At 38.6% G+C, this 20,216-nt stretch overlaps 1 protein-coding gene across 1 annotated transcript; it reads left to right on the top strand.

Moving 5' to 3' along the window:
* The first annotated feature begins 1,376 nt into the window (after positions 1-1,376).
* LOC133129394 (keratinocyte-associated protein 3) lies at positions 1,377-19,955 on the top strand. The gene is made up of 7 exons (XM_061243454.1): positions 1,377-1,516; positions 8,011-8,195; positions 8,325-8,384; positions 8,520-8,717; positions 9,314-9,448; positions 17,795-17,900; positions 18,120-19,955. Exons 1-6 carry the CDS (start codon positions 1,504-1,506, stop codon positions 17,879-17,881), a joined length of 678 nt encoding a protein of 225 aa, XP_061099438.1. The 5' UTR covers positions 1,377-1,503; the 3' UTR covers positions 17,882-17,900; positions 18,120-19,955.
* The last annotated feature ends 261 nt before the right edge of the window (positions 19,956-20,216 follow it).

Raw genomic sequence — 20,216 nt, 5'->3', positions numbered from 1 at the left:
TATTTTTTACAAAATCATGAAGTGTACAACATGGAACTATACAGTACAGAAAAAGTATATTAATAAAATAAAGAGCAACAGTTTCATAAAAAAATAACATTGTGTGCCACAAGTACTTTATTTTATTGCTATTCCATAATTCTAAATACCCATTGTAAAAACGCACGTAATCGATGGCACGGATACCTGCGAAGGTGCCTTTAATGAATAACCTATAGTGGAACGTTGAAAAAATTTCGAGTCGACTTTTGGTTTTTATGGAATTAAATTATTTGTATCACCATGCATTAAAGTATTGTCACTTTTTCTTTAAGAAGGTAAACAACTTTCTCATTTTCAGGACGGCAGCATAAAATTCTTTAATAAAACAAAATGCAGGTGATCAATATGGTAAGCGTCACCATGGAACCTACAAACTCTGCCGTCACCGTGGTCACTGAAACTTTCCTTTTCGCTGAAATGTGCAAGAAAAAGGTTCCAGCCCTTCCCCTCGAATCACTCCCCTCGTTCAGGAAGAGCTTCCTTCCATGATATGTCACAAGTATGTCACTGGAGGGCTCACTTCATTGGAGGGAAGAAGTGAAGGGAGCATTTTATTTTGGTTTCGAAAAGGGCCCTTGTCCCAATTTTCTCAATTCCCCCTCATTCACTCCTTTGTGCCACTTTATTTATTTTTTTATTTTTGGATAACAAAGGAATACAATAGAAATTCAGTATACAGGGGAATCAGCTGGGCTGATTCCTAAAAAGTATTAAGGTGTCTGTGATGATGAATAAGATTCCAAATTTAAATATTTAAAATTAGAAAATGCTTAGCCCAATTGATTTTATAGGTATTTATGGTGGGAAAATCCAGGAAATTAAGCCCTCCAGATTCATAATTATTCATAACCACACTTTTTTATATAGTGTGTACGATTTTTCCATATAAAGTAAGTTAAAGACCATCTGATCAACAGTTTTACTGAATTTACTGTCAAGATGTAAAGAAAGAGCAGCATATGTGAGCCAAGATATTCCTTCAGCCTTAGTAATTGACTCTACCTTTCAAGGACAAATCTCTTTTTAACAGGGCGTTGCTGCAAAAGAGCATGCATGCTCAGTCAACCTACCCTGTATAAATAATGGTTAATAATAAATAAATAATTGTTAATAATATAGGTTGTGAGAATATGTGTATAAAGTAAAAACAGATATGGTGAAATCCTTTGCGCCACTCGTCAACTCCACTCCTTTGGTCCACATTTTTCCGCTGGAGTGGAGGAGTGGAGTTAAGGAGGGAGGAGTGAAAGATAATGTAACCCACCCTTGGTTTTGCCCGCTTGTTTCGGACACGGCTAATGACCTTTGATATTTTTATTCACTTCCGCATCTCAGGTAAAGTGTATTACGTCACGGGCGACTTTGTACAGCTTGAGAAAAAAGGAAGACAAAAGGATTATTTTCGGCCACACCATTCTAACCCCCTTAACTTCTGGAAAAAAGGCTTCCTAAGCCGACGAAATGTGTGGATTCGGTGAGTATGTTTTTGTGGAGAAATGATTGTGCTGTGGTAGCTAACGTAGGCTTACCGTGTTCCGAACGCTACGTTTGCTCACGATGTTCCCAACAGTGCAACTTTCATGGCGAATAAAATGTGCGGAAAGTCTAATTCCTTCCGCGACCCGTTTTAGCATACAATAAGATGGTAATTGTGTCCCTGTGACAGTGTGGTGGCGAAGCTGAGAGACTGCGAATCGGGAAAGCTTATACAGCTCAGCCAAAAGTGTTCCTTGTAAAATTGTTCACGCTCTTACACACATCGTTTTATATAGACGGTATAGGTGAATAGGTGTTTGGAACATTGTGAGCTAACACTGTCTTCCGAACACAGGGAAGTTGTGTAGTTATTTGCCTTTCATGTAATATTCTCTATAGTTATTGGTCCAAGTCACACGAATCCAATAGTTTTAGTGTCTTGGGTAGAAAAATGAAGAAACCATAATAATAAGCTATATTTCTCAGGAAATATAAAAAAAAAAAAAAAATTTAATAAAAAATAAAAATGTGCTACTACTATACCCCTGGGCTGTCCTGTGGGCAATAGAGGAGAATGCAATTCTTCGCTTTGTACGGAGAATATCGCTGCCTCGACCTTTTGGGGCGTGGCGTAAGCACTGTGTAACGTACTTTCCGCAAGGCTTCGATGCGGACTTTAAAGGTCCTTACACACCGGATTTTTTAGAACTGCTGGTTTCCTATGAGTCCTTACACACCGGGCGCGAATATTTCGCCGCGAAAAAACGACGGGTTTTTTTTCGCATCCAGGAGCGAAACTTCTGAAGTTTCGCGCTGCGAATAAACGCATCAACCAATCACATTGCGTGGAACGACGTTACGACAATGTACACTACGCACGGTACAGCAAAGAGTGCCACAAGTGATTCCAGATTAGTTTACAAAACCATATAAAAATAGAAAATGGCGGACCAGTTAATTGTTTGTGTGTCTCAAAACCCCGTGTTATATGATAAGGAACATCAACAGTACAAAGATAATGACGTTAAGGACAACGTGTGGAGCAGCATCGCCGAACAACTCGGCTATCAGGATTGTAAGCTTATGTAGTTTACTTTTAGAAGTAGAGGATAATACAGGATGTACCCAAAATCTCCTCTTCTTCTGTCGAGTGAGGAGGTAGAGGACCACATCGTCATCACTGGATGAAGTTGAATCCATGTTTTTTTTCGTTCTGAAACTTAGGCGAATCTTTTGTAAAAAAAAAAATTCTCGCAAAGTCGCAAATTCGCATCGCGTCCGGTGTGTAAGGACCTTAAGACAGAAAAATAAGACTTGTTTGAGCTTTTTCAGGGAAATGAGCTACATTGCGTATAAATGCTAGTTGAAACAGAACATGTACATATATGTCGTTATAAACTAACTCGATTTACTTGCGTAGCGATTTTAACCTTCCTTCATTGAGATGGCAGTAGGGGAAACCCTTGATGATACCGATGCCCTTATTTGGACTGGTTACTATGGCAACGATGTTAAACATTAAGCAGGGGTTGCTATAAACTAAGGCATCCTTACATCTCTCATAAGTGAATAACCTGCCAAAAAACAATACGAACCATTAATTTGCTATGGAGCAACGGAAATGAAGAGTGGTGGCCAGGACACGTGGATGGTTATATATTTGAACCTGAATACACAGCGGAGTAGGGAGCGAAACGCCGAACATGCCACCGTGGACGCAGCTGCAGCAGCGGTAGAGCCACAACTACCAGATCCTAAACCGAGGGTGGGGGATTGGTGGTGCTTGTTGTAACTGTACAGCGATGGAGACTGAATGGGACTCGTCGTGTTGCAGACGGAATGCATCCTTGTTGCCCCCTATTTGAGGGCAATGGAGGACGAAAGAGGTCCAGACAAGATCTGTTTTCGTGACCACGAATACTTCTTCGAAACTTTTTTCACGTGCCCAAAGTGAACTGGAGACGCAGCTACTTCCAGCTTGACCTAATGGCTATCTATCTCGTGAGTAAGTAGGCTCTTTTCATAGCTCAAATGCAGAGTATTGTATTATTAACCTGGGATAGAGGTAACAATACGATTGTAGCGGCTTCCATAGGTTTACCCTACGGTCATCTCCGCTCACGAAGAGCGAAAGCAAGTCATTCGAGGTAGTTTACAATGGCATATCGGTATATGTTGTGTTTCACAGGACCTACCATTTATACGCAATGTAGCGGAAAGTAGCCTACATAATGTTTACGCTAAGCCTCAAAAGCTCACTGTGGCCACGCCATCCGCACTTCGAAAAACGTCGGTCAAACTATCCGCACTTAAATGTCTGGTGCGCATATACGGTTTACGGTAAATCTTGTTTTAACGACTTTATACTACTCACCCGTTCAATACTCCAAATGCTACCGTTTGGTTATTTAAAAAATGCAATCATAAAAATAATAACATTGAATACTCCAAAATGGTAATTATTTTTAATGCATGATCATACAAATAATTTAATTCCATAAAAACCAAAAGTCGACTCGAAATGTTTTCAACGTTCCACTATAGGTTATTCATTAAAGGCACCTTCGCAGGTATCCGTGCCATCGATTACGTGCGTTTTTACAATGGGTATTATGGGATTGAAAATCCTCCAAAATGGTAATTGTATTCAATACAGGGAAAACATTGCAATCAAATTGCTTTCAGGAGAAACCACTAGATTCTTGAAGTACATCAGGCCATGTATACATGCCATTGATTGCGTGGCTTTTTACTGTGCAAACTTTGAATCATGGGATTCCAAAATCATCAGAAATTGCTATTTTATTCAATACATGGCACTATATTAAAATCTATTAAACCTTTTTAATCAAACAGCTTTCAAGAAAAAACACTAAAATCTTAAAGAGCTCCATGCTAAGTATATATGGCATTGATTGCATTCATTTTTACTGTAGGAATTTGGGATTAGGGCATTGCAAAATCCTCCAAAATGGTAAATTTATTCAATACATAGCACTATTACGAATTCATTAAAAAAATAAAAATAAAGGTGTTTTCAAGAAGTACCACTTAAATCTTGAAGAACACCATGTCAGGTGTACATGCCATTGATTGTGACTTTGTACTGTAATTTGTAATTTGTAATTATGTGTTTGCCATGTCCTCCAAAATGGTAAATGTATTCAATACGTAGCATTTAAAAAAATAAAATGTAAATCAAACTGTTTTTAGGAAATACCACATACTTCTTGAAGAGCAAATGGCCAAGTAAATATGGCATTGATTGCGTCAATTTTTACTGTAGGAATAGGAATTATGAGATCGCAAATTCTTCCAAAATGGTTACCATATTCACTATATGGCACTATTTAAAAATTTACAAAAAATGTAAATCAAACTGTTTTCAGGACAGAACTCTAACCCAGGTATACATGACATCAAAAATCTGCATTTTTACTGTTGGAATTTTGGATTAGGGCATTGCAAAATCCTCCAAAATGGCAATTGTATTCAATACATGGCACTATTTAAGAATTCATTTAAAATTTAAATCAAACTGTTTTCAGGAAGAACCACGAGAATTTTGAATAACACCATCCCAGGTATAGGTCCTTTCAACTATGTGAAATTTCACTGTAGGAATTCGGAATTATGGGCTGGCATCTCTCCCATATTTTCCATGAATTGCAATTCATGGCACTATTAAAAAAAAAACTGTTTTTCGGAAAGTCAACTATAATCAAGAGGAGAACCATCCCATCCCAGATGCCAAGGATTCTGTGCATTCTTACTGTAGGAATTTGGAATTATGGGATTTTAAACTCCGCTATAATCGCCATTCTATTCAATACATAGCACTTGAAGAGCCATGCCAGGTGTACAGTGGCTATTTAAAATCAACTGAAAACTGAAATCTCTCATTGACATAAGTATTCAGACCCTTTGCTGTGGCTCTCCAAATTGTGGTCAGGTGCTTCAAGAATCTGTTGGATTTTCCTGAAAACAGTTTGATTTAAATTTTTTATACATTTTTGAAAAGCGGCATATACAGAATACAATTGCCATTTTGGATTCATTTTCATTCATTCATTCATTCATTCATTCATTCATTCATTCATTCATTCATTCATTATCCTAACCCGCTTATCCTGAACAGGGTCGCAGGGGGGCTGGAGCCTATCCCAGCATACATTGAGCGAAAGGCAGGAATACACCCTGGACAGGTCGCCAGTCCATCGCAGGGCACACACACCATTCACTCACACACTCATACCCACGGGCAATTTAGACTCTCCAATCAGCCTAACCTGCATGTCTTTGGACTGTGGGAGGAAACCGGAGTACCTGGAGGAAACCCACACAAACACGGGGAGAACATGCAAACTCCACACAGAGAGGCCCCGGCCAACGGGGATTCGAACCCAGGACCTCCTTGCTGTGAGGCGGCAGTGCTACCCACTGCAACATCCGTGCCGCCCTTTGGATTAATTTTCAATCCCATAATTCCAAATTCCTATAGTGAAATTTCACATAGTCATTAGGACCTATACCTGGGATGGTGTTCTTCAAGACTCTAGTGGTTTTTTTCCTGAAAACTGTTTGATTTACATTTTAAATACATTTTTAAAAAGTGACATGTAGTGAATTCAGTTGCCTTGTTGGAAAATCTTGCAATCCCATATTCGTACAGTACAAATTAATAGTGTCAATGGCATGTAGACCTAGGATAGTGTTCTTCAACTATTTGACTAAATTTGTTAATGGTTTTTTAAATAGTGCAATGTATTGAAATGAATGGCCAATATGCTGGAGTTTGCCATGCCATAATTCCAAATTCCTACTGTAAAAAAAGCACAGAATTGATGGCTTGTTTACCTGGGATGTGTTCTTAAAGAATGTCATGGTCTGGCCTGAGAACAGTTTGATAAAAATTTTTTTATAGATTTTGAAATCGTCCTAAGTATTGAATACAATTGACATTTTGGAAGAATTTTAAATCCCATTATTCCAAAGTCTTCCAGTAGGAAGTCAAAAAATCAATAGCATACCTGGTATGGTTTCTTGAAAACAGTCTGATTACATTTTCTAAATAGAAGTGTATTGAATACGATTTCCATTTTTGATTTATTTATAATAATCCCATAATTCAAAATTCCTACAGTAAAATTACTCGCGTTTGTAGATCACCGTTATCTACTTTGTAATTGAAATGAACGTCACTTTACGTTATCATCACCCCACCGGTAGTTGCCTACCAAAGTAAAATAAAATGAGTGAGTTTGAAGTGTCCTTTGATTTGGAAAGGAGTAGGAACTAAACAAATACAACTTAGGCGACATCCTCGCATTGATATACCAGCAAGACCACCAAACCCGGCGAAGCAAATGTGTCTGGCAGTGTCCAAATAAACGTCTACAACAAAAACAAATTACAAATGACAAATTCAGTGTCGTCTGCTGTAACGTAAACTAGCAAGCTAGCTAACGTTAATACAGTGGGGATAAATTATTCCTAATATGTCCTATGTTAGCTAACGTTAGTACCGTTGCTTTGATAGTGGAGTGGGGATACATTATTTCTTGCTGACATTCACAATACCATTGTTTAGCAACCAATAAACTACTGTTCATCGGGAAAATACATTTAGCATAAAAATATCGTGAATATTGGTGCAGCTAGGGGGTGGGACAGCACTCCGCTTCACATCATGCCTAACCACCCCGCTAGTTGTGTTAGTGCTAGTTGATCCACGATATACCACAGGTTCTCGTTCCATAATGCTTAAGTATACTATGGTTAGTGATCTTCAAGAATATAATTCTTGAATACAACAGTTTAATTAACATTCGTAATTTTAAAATTGTGCCATGTACTGAATTGAATAGTGAATATTTTAGAGTTTGCTATTCCATAATTCTTAATACCCAATGTAAAAACGCACGTAATCGAAACGGATACATGCGAAGGTGGTTCTCATGATTATTGTGGAATTTTGAAAAAATTGCCATGCATTAAACATAATTATTATTTTGTAGTATTCCATTTTTTAAAATTTTATTATTGGGTGTTAAAATAAGCAAATTGTATCATTTGGAGTATGTAGATGCGCACCAAAATTTTAAGTGCAGATCGCGTTTGAAGTGTGGATGACCCGCAGTAAAAGCTTGAGGCAGCGCGATTCTCTTTACAAAAGAACAACGAAAAATATGACTCTTTTTCTATTGCCGAAAGGACAACTCATGGACACATTTTACTGTTTAAAATGCTTGGTATTCCCCTTTAACTTATGGTGGAAGCGGCCACTTCCCCATTCACAGTGTGTCGTTTGTCAGGTATCTAACTCTATGCCCAAACATCCGAAATCGTGTTACTGTCCCACTACCGTTGCATTTAACTGTATGTATACACCGTCAAAATGTGTCAGTGGCATAAAATATTTATTTTCTAATCGTAAATTGCACTTTAAGTTTTCAAGTCAAGCTACACTGTCGAGTTGTATTTTTTTTTCAGATAAACGCAAGGGGCCACGGCGACTAATGAAGAAAGGAATAACATTGATTTTCGTGGGGCACATAAACTTACTCTTGGGAGCAATTGTTCACGGCAGCATTTTACGTCATATTTCAAAACCGAACGCTAAAATCACAACCGAATACTCTGCTGCCAACATAATATCTGTGACTTCGGGACTCCTGGTCAGTAAACGTACTCGTCTTAGATTGTAGATTTACGGTTTCTTTAATGGTTTTTATTTTAAGTCAAAGTATTGCAATACATATTTTTGTCTTGTCACCCTTTCATGTAATATTAATTTTTATTTTCAGAGCATTGCAACTGGCATCATTGCTGTTTTGGTGTCAAAAAATCTCTATCTTTGGAAAATGGTAATTTATTTTACTATCCTGGTCTCAGTATTTCATTTAATAGCATTTTTCCTTGTACACACAACTTTTTATTAAGACATGTAATGGGTGCCAAGACAACATTTTAAACACCTTATTCATTAACCCCTTCTTTAGCATGTGAGTCTTCTGGTATCATCCTTCCTGAATGCCCTGTTGTCTACTGCATGTTGTGTGGGTCTGCTCCTGGCCATCAGTCTCACCATTGATGGGAATGGTCGCAGTCTCATGGTGAACTGCAACTCTACTGACCATCCCATTAGCCCCCACTCATCCTTCATGACAGACTGCCCCTTTGACACCACCCGCATTTATGTGAGTCTCCTCCCGGTGGTCCTGTCTTTCTGTGGTTTGCTTAGTTAGTCCAAGATGTGTTTTTTGCTTTTTGCTTAGGCCTTAAATGTGGCCATGTCCAGTTTAATTGTCCTGAAATTAATCCACTTAAAAAATAACAAATGAGGTTGAAAACAGAACATCTCATAAAAAAATTTTTTTAACTGGAGAGTATATAATTTCAAAATTTTCTCTGAGAGGCCTCCAGGTGTCTCAGGCTGTAACACCGTGTTTTTTCAGCAAAAGCATTCCCTGAGAGGCAACAATTGGCTCAGCCTCAGGGACTGCAGTCGGCAGTCTCACAAACCAAAAATACACTGACCTTGTTCTCTTCCAGTTACATGGGCAGTGTGTGATTGGTGTTGCTTCTGCATTTTTTGAAAATAGTGAGAATAGGCGTCATGTGAAACGGAGGAGGAACTTCTCCTGACATTGGCAGGAATGGCAGCTGCCAGGAAATCAACAAGTTTGGCTGAATTTGGCGGTTGGAAAAATCGGGGAATAAAATATCAATTCTATATATAAAAAAAGGGGTTTTATTAGTGTGTGCATGACCAAAACCAAGTATCTGCTTTCAGGACACCACTCTGGCATTGTGGTTTCCCAGTACACTACTGGCAGCAGTGGAAGCAGGACTGTCCATCTGGTGCTTTATAGTAGGGCTAACTCTGAGGGGCCTTGGGCCCTGCTTGCCCACCTACCTAAGAGAGCAGGTACAACACTGTTAAACATACACATGTCGACTTAACAAGAACAAGTACAACAATGCCTATACAACACATGCACATATGTATGTACACACATCAAAAACAGCAGATGCAACCTCACCTGTGCAACATGCGCACACACACACACAGCAAAGTGTGTGCTAATCTAGGTGTGTCCAGTCTTATCTTTAAAATAATAACATCCTAAGGGTTAGCCAACATGGTTTTTCACAAGGGAAGGTCATACCTGAGAAACTTTCTTTTGGCAGTCAACATTCTGAGGAAGCTACCTAGTGTTTTGTTTGTAGCAGGACTTGATGAAAGTATATATTTCAGTTTCCAAAAGTGCTTTGATAAGGTCCCACATGATTGACACATTATGAAAATGAAGATGGTAGGAACTACTGGTGGCATTTTGGAGTGGGTTCGGAAGTGGTAATGTGGCACTTGTAGTCTACTGTATACAGGTGTATCAAAAAAAATTAGAATATCATGGAAAAGTTCCTTAAAAAAAAAGTTTGTTTAAAAAAAGATTAAAACAAAAAAAGGCTTGAATTATTTCACTTTGTGTAATGAATCTAGAATATATGAAAGTTTAACTTTTTGAATGAAATTACAAAAAAAAATAACTTTTCCACAATATTCTTATTTTTCGAGATGCACCTGTATATGACTAATCAAACTCTTCAGAGTCAGATTCACAGTTCTGGCACACATAAATGCCTGGTCTTGCCTGGTCTTGGGATAGTCAGACTAGGTTAAATTGTGTCTTGTGTACTCCAGGTATATGTACTATTGTACTATTATAAGAAACATAGGTGGTGATTACACAGCATCACAATGATTTTTGAGCAAGTTCTTTGTGCCAATTCATAGTGGGGCAAAATTGTCACAACTTGCTCCAAACTGACATGTATGCTAATTATGGCCAAAGCCCAAGGTCAGTTTAACAGAGGACTGCAGCTATTCTTTCCTCTACTCAGTACAGAAATATAATTTTCACCATTAATGCCTAAAAACATTTTATGACATAAAATGCTTTTTTTAACTTTTGAAGTTGAAAAATAAGAAGAAGAAATAAGAGAACAGTCCTCACCTCAGATTAGTGTGTACATGACCACATGTAAGCAGGAAGTTAGCCTCAGAATATGAAGTGACACAAAATAGCAATTTTTGTGGTAATCTCTATTATTTTGTCAGTGTGACAACTTACCATGTGTCAATTTACCCCACTCCTCCCTGCATTAGTTATATTGAATTAGGTAAATTTGTTAAAGCAAACTGGGAGGTATTCCCCTTTAACTAAATTAATCCAATACGATTGAAAAAGAATCCAGAAGTGGGCAGAAACCTGGCAACTGAAATTCAATATAACCAAATGTAAAATTATACATGTGGGAAATAAAAACATAAGGCAGGATTACTTTATGGATGATACAAAATTGGAATGCGTTCAGGTTCTAGAATAAAGTATAGAGTATCCATTTAAGTTATACTCTCCTTTTACAATACATTTGTCAGACTACACTTAGAGCCCTGTTTACAAGAATCAACTTCACAGGGTGCTTTGGTGCAGTCACTGGCAAGGTGCGTGGTGCGCTGGGCGTGGCTATCGAATGTTGGTATTTTCGTAAGGAGAAGCAAGGAGGGCACAGTTCAAGGTGCAGGTGTAAAATGCGCTGGATTGTTTCAGTAGCGAGGGCAAAGCTTCAGAATGTACGCTGTGTGTGCACGTGAGTTCGCCAATACATTTCCACTTTTTTGCTTCACAGTAGAGGTGGTCAAACTTACAATAACTAAGTGCTAGCGTGTTCTAAGCCTTTACTGGTCCCTGTACGATTTTAGCATGATGTAGCTAGCATACGCGAATAGCACAAAGCCATACAATTAGCTTTTTAACGGCGCTTTGTCATTCGAACGATAAATAAAAGCATTCAATGTTTTAAACCTTTAAAAGTTATACATTTTCTGAATCGTCATTAATTTCTGTTAGCCGCGTGATCAGAGAGTTCAGTTGCTATGTAAATTACGTTAATACAACACGTTTATTTGCTACTTAAACGTAGGCGCACGCTCGAGAGCGTTAACATGATTGAAGTCTGACATGTCTATTGTCAAAATCATGTCTATTGTCAAAATCATTGAGAAAACTATTCAAAAGTAACCAGGGACTTTGGACTTATAAGGCTGGACATACCGAGTATCCAGCGAAAATATTGGCCTGGCTAGTCACACTTTTGACAGTTCGAACTGCCACCAACTGCCATGTATGAGCGCGTGAATTAAACCAGTAAAAGCTATTGTTGCATCACCATTTTCGAGCTCCATAAATGTAAACAATGGAATGGTCAGTGAAATCTGCCTGTTTTTCGGTGCCGTCGGGGTCCTGCATTTAACATTGATGGAATGCTGGTAAAATGAGCGCTTAAAGGCCACAGAACAGTCATTTCATCACATTAAAATTCCACCTAAGCAGAATTATTGTCCACAACACGTTAATTTAAGGTTAAACTGAGATTTTAATCATAATATTCATGTTGATTTCCCGAAAGTTTTCGGTTATCCTCCCTAGTTTCAGTGGGAAAAGGGAAAAGATTATTCACCACAAGGCTGCTTATTCATTTGTATATGCTATTGGGGGCTTAGGGCTGATATGTTTAATTCTCTCCTGTGTTACTCTGTAAAATGTCTTTGACAGTCTTCTGTGAAAAGCACTATACAAAAAGAAGAAGAAATTGAACCAAAATTGCGATATTAATTGTTAACTGTGGTCAAATCGAAACATTATTCATTCAGTTTCTGCCAAATTAATAACACCAATGATTCAACAATGTCACGTTTTTTAAGAACATCTCTACCTACTAAAAAAAAAAAAAAACTTAGAAAGTTTGATATCCATGTAATGCAGGAGGCTTGGCTGAACTTAAGAATAGCAATATTGAAAATATTCTTCGTCTTGATTTTTATACCGCCATTGCGTTATGGATGTGACACGTATGAAATGCACATTGTTTGACGATCTACTTTCCAATACAGTTTTATCATAACACATTTATTGTCATCGGGAATGGTTCTGAATGTCATAGCATTGATTTCAATGGTAATGGGACTAATAAATATTTTTTTATCAGATTTCAAAATGGTCACAATTCTCTGTTTGGGACATAATCATTTTAATTTGGAAATAAGTAAGTTTTATTTTTTCATGCTCAGGTTTACATTACTGTGGAATTGCCCACAATCCACAATTTGTCTGTGAGCGGGTTTTTCTTTACAAGTTCATTAGTTCTCCATATGGAGTTATGATTAGGTGCCTTCTTCGAGCAAACATGGGAAGCAGATAAGCTCATTCTTAGCTATGTTCACTGTTAGCTAGCCAGTCCTTTCGTTGAAACCAAGAAACACAAAACATTTGTCCTATTGCCTAAGCTGCACATCGTTTGGTCCTGAATCTCTTTAGTTGTTTTCCTCTAAAGACATCTTAGAAAACAGATAATAAGCAAATTATGGTTTCACCATAATTCAAACTAAATCGCTTCAATTCATTATTTCATTGACATGAAATAAGACGACAAACGAGACCTACACAATGCTACATTTTTTGTCAAGCGATAGGGAAGGCTTAGCCCCGTTAGCCCATATATACTGAGATGGCCATTACAGAACATGTTTGTTTTTACTTCACCATTTCTTTCTTTTTTACCATGTATGTTTGGAGTCCTTGTCCTGCTGGGGGTGTACTACAAAGCAAGTTTAACATATGCAGGGTTTTGTAGCGTCAACTGGCTTCACAAAAGCAAACAACCGCTATTGGACTGAACTGGTACTACGAAGGTGGTTACCAAGTGGAGATGGGATTTGTTAACCAAGTGCTGTGTGCGTTCCTGTAAAAGTAGCAGTGTATGCAAAAACGAGCCTTTAGCAGTGCAGCTTGGGCTGTAGGCTACTTGAGCGGCATATTTCTCACCTAAGGAAAAAGCTGATATATAATGGATAAGAAGTTTGAAATGGGAAAATGAAACACTCGCGAACAGCAAACAAAGTATTCCACCAGCAATGCTATAATCTAACAAATTGGCCTACAGTTTATTTCTGCTATGGGAATTAGGCTACACATTCTAGAGCTCCTAAAATGTAACTTGATACAAGATATTTAAAATAAAAAAAGGTTTTTCTTAAACTGAAGAATCTTATAATTAAGGGAAGGTAGGTATTAACGCGCAGGGTTCGAGAAGCTTGCATTATTTTAGCTACTATATTCTTTCCGTTGTCAGTTAGTTTACATTTTTCGGCTTACCACAGAGAAAGCCAGCTGGAATATAACCAGATTTAAAGTTACTCATCTTCGTAATACAGGAAACCCGGGGTTAGATCTTAAATTACCCTGTAATCTTGCTTCGTAGTATACTCCCCCAGGACAATATAGGTTGTGTCTAAATGGTAACCCTCTTGTGTTGTACTCTCATGCTGCTACCAAGTCTTGTCAGATCTCCAATGTAATGCGTTTTAGGCGATGTGAACCTGCATGCTACGGAGCTGCTGTGAAGTTACGGAATATTGGACCAATACTCGCTGTGACTCTAAATAAACATTTGTGTTTGTGGGTGAGAGAAAGAGGAAATAGAACTTTTCAGAAAGGCATGGCACTCGTCAATGTCACTTTTCATGATCCGACTAATCACAGCTTAGATGGGGCAGGACTTAACACCCTAACGACAGCTTCCTAACATTGTTTCAAATACAAGAATATGGAGGAGAGGCTTGTTTTGGCAGTGTCAGAGTGTCCTTCAGTTAGTCGAAAACAATAAATAAATAAACAACGCGTGATATCTTCTGCAACCGACGGATGGTGTACGTTAAAATGTTTAGGTGAGATGTTGCCATAGATACATAACCCACACACACCGCTTTCTTTCTCAGTGCTCCAAACCTTTTTTTTCAAGTGCATCGTCCCAGCGTTTCCCAGCTTTTTCTGCCAGAAAAGAAGTGTAATGGCTCAGATCTCCTGAGACAAATGCGTCAAATGAACCACTGTATTAGGTACACCTGTACACCAGCTCGTAAATGCAAATATTTAATCAGCCAAAAGTGACATTGGCTCAAGCGGTTAGAGCAGTTGTCTGGCAGTCAGAGGGTTGCCGGTTCAGTCCCGCCCTGGGTGTGTCGAAGTGTCCCTGAGCAAGACACCTAACCCCTAAATGATCATGACGAGCTGGTTGGTGCCTTGCATGGTAGCCAGTCGCCGTTGCTGTGTGAGCGTGTGTATGCATGGGTGAATGAGAAGCTTAAATTGTACAGTGCTTTAGATAAAGGCGCTATACGAATGCCAATCATTATCATTTACCAATCATGTAGCAGCAACTATGCATAAAAGCATGCAGACATGGTCTCGTGGTTCACCTGCTGTTTAGACCAAACATCAGAATGGGTAAGAAATGTGATCTAAGTGACTGATTGTGGTTTTAGTATCTCAGAAATCTCCTGTGATTTTCATGCACAACAGTTTATAGAGTTTGCAGAGAATGGTGCAAAAAACATCCAGTGAGCTGCAACCACACATTACAACAGGGATATGCAGAAGATCTCTATACACACAACGGGTCAAACCTCTAAGTGGATAGGCGACAGCAGAAGACTTAATAAGTCTAAAAAATACAGAATAAAGTGCTCACTGTGTATATCAGTGCAGTCTGTGTGTACAGTGGTGTGCAAAAAGCCTTTTACAGTTAATATGATAATATTCTGTTGAGTGAACAGAAGCTAACCTAACCTCTAAATTGTACACTGTTAAATATGACACATTTCTTCTAATTTTAAAGCCAGTTTACTTTTAATTATATTTTTTACAATAAAAAAAATATAAAGAAATTAAAATGGCCCTGTGCAAAAGTTTGGCGACCCTGTCAGTTGGTACTTTGTTGTAACAGCTATAACAGCTTGCAAATGCTTCCTGTAGCCAGCTAAGATGTTTTCAATTCTCGCTTTTGGAATTTTCCTAGCAGAGCACCTCTAGCACAAAAATATTATATTGGCCTCCCTGCATGTACAGCATGTTTTAGATGCACACAGATTTTCAATAATATTCATGTCTGGGGACTGTGGTGAATCAATAATTTCTTCTAATTGCACAATATTTCCTGTACCTCCACCTGCCAGACAACCCTAAAGCATAATGGATCCACCTTCATGCTCAACAGTTAGCAAGGTGTTCTTCTCTACAAAGGCGTCCCCCTTTTTTTTCTCTAAAAATACCTTCTTTGGTGGTGGCCAAAAAGTTCCATTTTGGTTTCATCAGTCAAAAGTACATTGTTCCAAAAGGCTTCAGGCTTCTCATTGTTTTGGCCTATCGATGGCAACCTGCAACATGTCTGACCATAGCACCTTTCGCCACATGGCATCAGAATCTTCCAGGTGTTTTTGCATAATGCAAATGAGACTGAATGTTTTCAGAAAAGGCCACCCAGCCATACAGGCCAGCTTTGTGTATGGCAGCCAAAGTTGCCTTTGGCCTCTTGGTAGCTTATCTGATCAATGTCCTCCTGGCTCAGTCATCTAGTTTGGATGGACGGCTTGATCAAGGCAAGGTGTAGTGGAAGGCATAGGCTTTCCACTTCTTAATGATGCTCAGAACGATACTCAGAGGGATAGCTAAAGCCTTCAAAATCTTTTTGTAGCCTTCTCCTAACTTGTGCCTTTCTACAACTTTATCCCGGAGGTCTTTTGAAAGCGCTTTCGCAACCATGGTGAACTATTTGCAGTAACGTGCACTACTAGTAGTGGAATCTTCAAGAAACAGCTGGTTTTATTCTGAAGTATCAAAACCACTACAATTGGGTAATTAGCCTGGTGTTTGATCTGGAAGTTGAGGTTGCACCTGAGCAAGTTTATAATGGCATACACTAAGGGGCTGATCACTTAACCAAACCAGGTATTTCACTAATTCATTGTTAATAATTGTCCAGAATGTTTCAAACTTTTATTTTCATTTTAAAGATGATGGCTATAATGTGTACATACAGCTCAAAATAGTTTAATTTAGTTTAATTTAATTGATTTTAATGTGTAATGTGCCAAAAGGTAAAGCTTTTCACAAGGTATGATGACTTTCTATAGGCACTGTAAAGTTGATTAAATTTACGCAAATGGGTGTCTCGGTTGGCACAGCCTGTAGAGTACTGACTACATGCTCATTGCGAGCCGCGACGTCGGTGGTTCGAATCCGACCGCCTGACATTTGTCGCATGTCTTCCCCTCTCTCTCACTCCCATTCTTCCTGTCTCTCTATACTATACTGTCCAATAAAAAGCTGAAAAAGGCACAGTCACCATTCACCAATGTCCCTCAGTTAGCCCTCAGACCCCAGGGGGTTAATGATGTTACAAAAACAATATTTTGGTAAGCCTATTATTTGGCTTTTGTCTTTGACTGTATTTTTCTTATTTCCCAGTCTCATAATGGTATCCTTAACTGTAATTGTCGACAAACACAATAACAGCCTAGAATCAAGACCAGACACAGAAATTCGAGACACTTTCTTCTACCTGAGCCATGGAAGTAACTGTATAAAAAGGGCTGTAATTTCTTACAGAATTCCAGTATGAATGCCTTCAAATTAAGCCGATAGTCTGCCCTTTAGCCTCGTAGCCATTATTTCATTTCAAATACAATGTGCTGGAGTACAGAGCCAAAAGACCAAAAACTGTACTGCTGTCCAAATACTTGAGTAAAACCCAGAACCGCTGTTTTTACTTCTGTCCATGTTGCAGTTTTATGAGGGTTTCCGGGTTTTACTTCATTATTCCCTCTTTGTGAAACGGAGTGGCAAAACTACTGGTCAGCCAATTAGATATATTACCACCAGCGACAAAGCCAAGAAATAAACTATAAAAAAACGTATATATTTCGTTGTTCGCTACGTATTTAAGCATGAGATTTCTATAATGCCTGACGTAAGCGTGTCTGTGAAATCTGGACCCAGTGCATGAGAATTTTGAGGTCTGGCCTGAGACTGAGATTTGGCCCCAATGTGTGAGAATTGAGAGGGATGTTTTAAGTCTATGCGTACACCCAGACCATGCCAGTAGAATTCCTCCCACAGCATTAAGGAAACTTCAAAATCCTTCACTATTGGAATACTGTTGTTTCCATGTTTTCTTCATTCCATACACCTTTGACACAAGCAAACACCTGCATAAATGTGTGCATTGTACATATACACATACATTTATTTTTTTAGATGAACATTTAGCATCATGTTCGATACATATGCTGGCGGGGCCTTTGCTAGCTGGATGTGGTAGAGTGGTTAAGCTCAATTCTGCAGGACCTCATACCCACTCTCTTTTCCCCCAGCTTGAAGAAGAGGCCATGGCCATCCGAATGGGGGCTGACCCAGATGTCTTTCCTCATCCGCTCATTGAACCCCAATCTGTTCACTAATAAACAAGAACTCTGGAAGGTAGGTTTGGACACAAGGTTTAGGACATCATGCCTAAATTGTATGTGATAGAGCGCACCATGCCTGTTTTATAAATCACTCTGCAACCTGAAAATATCTGAATAAGTTGTCATTTTTCTGATTAGTATTACTGCTCCTGTCTCCTAGACCAGGATTACCATATTCTTACTTTATTGAAAAGTTTCCTTGTGACAAACATGATTCTTTCTGTTTCCCTAGTAATATGCCACCTCAGAAAAACCACAAGACAATGATCACGTGCGTTTGAGGAGGACTCCTTTCACCTTTACTCCTTTTAAGTTTTTTAATGCATTATAATGTAAGAGGTCTGGTTTGCACACTTGTTCTGCTCATCATGTCTGCACTGCATATTCTTCAGATGAGGCTTTGAGCCATTAATCAGAGGCACATGTTTTTACTGAACTGTCTACACGTATATGATACGCTGAGTGAAATTGTCTAAAATGATTTGTACTGCAAGATAGATATGTTTGTATTGGAATCAGGGGAATGTGAAAACATTTCAGTTTGACACCCCTAACAACTAGTTTAGATTAAATCAAACAAAGTGAAATGAACTAAATTCCTGTAGCCAGTCTAAGTCTAGGAACTATATCCTCATTCCATATCCTCAACATTAATGACAAGTCATTCCGTCACTTCCTGTTTCACTGGAGTATAGAAAATGAAGTAATAAGCATGCAAAATCTCTTCATCAACCATCCGCATTGGAAAAGCCAAAGAACTGTCAATTCATAAGGTTGGGTAATGGGCACAAAAAAGACATAAACTGTTAAACATACCACTTACCACTGTGAGGGCAACAATAAAAAGGTGTAAAACATATGGAATGCCAGGAAGGGGATGCAATTGCATATTATCCCCAGGAAGATTGTGACAGAGGCCATAAGTAATAACAAGAATCGCAGTTTAAGAATTGCAGAAATTGGTTCTGTCTTGTGGTTGCGAAGTCGTAAAATAATAACAATAATAATAATAATAATAATAATAAAAACATAAAATGGCACCCCCATACAGTACCAGCAAACTATTTTGAAGGGTGGCCCACTGAGCACAATAAACAAAACCAAGCATCTTGAGTTTGCCAAACCTCATTGGAATTATGACAGGAAGAGAATGCTAAATAAATACAAAAATGTAATGTTTTGACTATACACACCATCAACAAGTTTGGTGGCAAAATGGAATACATACTAGGAGAAGCACCTGTCAAATATGGTGGTGGCTTATTGATGTTTTGGAGATTTATTTTTTGGCAGTGGTACAGGGGCAGTATTTAAGATCAATGGCACAATGAATTAAACATGGTACTAGGGAATTTTGGAAGAAAAATCTGGATGCCTCTGGTAGAAAGCTGAGTCTTGGACGTAGGTAGATTGTCCCACAGGTCAATGACTCCAAGCATACATCAAAATCTACAGAGAAATGGTGAGGTAAAAACAACAACCATTTTCTGCAGTGGCCATCCCATAGCAAATCCCCTGACATCTCATCTGAACTGGAGAGGGCGTATCCCAAGGATATCAATAATTCTGAAAAGATCTGCATGGAGGAATGGTCAGAAATCCCTCCAAATGTGTTATCTAACCTTATCACAAATTACAGGAAAAGACTCATGCCTGTCATCTTTGCCACAAAGTATTATACTAGGGGTGCCAATAATTGTGTAATTGTGTTTTTTGGGGAAGTAAGACTTTGGTGGATTCCATTGAATCATTAATGAAGTGCACTACTTTATGCATGTTGGAAAATAAAGCTTATGTCAATAAATGTATTATTTCTTGGTTTACAGCACTTTTTGTGCATATTTGTCAAGGGTGCCTCTAATTCTGGAGCCCACTGTATATTTATGGTGCCTTCGGAGAATATTCATCTTTAAAACGTCACGCTTGTTTTAAATTTGTCATTCACAAAAGTTTTCATCGTCCCCCCATAATCAGTACTGAAGATAGGCATTTGGCAGCTTTTACAGCAGAAGGTACAGCTCCAGAACAGAATGCCATACTGTAAATCCAAATAAAATGTCCCATTTCATTGTTGTTTCCATTCTTTGAGCTTGGTGGCTGGCTGATTCACTCAATGGCTCTGCTGGGTTGAGGGTCAGGAGGGGAGGGTGAGTGAACAGGAACAAGAACTGCCCAAAACACTGATAACAAGTTCAGGAAGTTTGGCACCTCTCAGCTAGCACAACAAGCTTAAAAGTAGAAGAAAAACACAATTCCAGTGTCGTCCATACGTGATTGGACAGTGTTTTTGTTGTTTTCGCTCTGAACTCCAGCAAACAAACAGTTGAAA

This window comes from Conger conger, chromosome 5, assembly GCF_963514075.1.
Source record: "Conger conger chromosome 5, fConCon1.1, whole genome shotgun sequence".
NCBI classification, from domain to species: Eukaryota; Metazoa; Chordata; class Actinopteri; order Anguilliformes; family Congridae; genus Conger; species Conger conger.
Note: the sequence above shows the minus strand (reverse complement) of the source record. Positions and strands in the feature narration are given on the sequence as shown.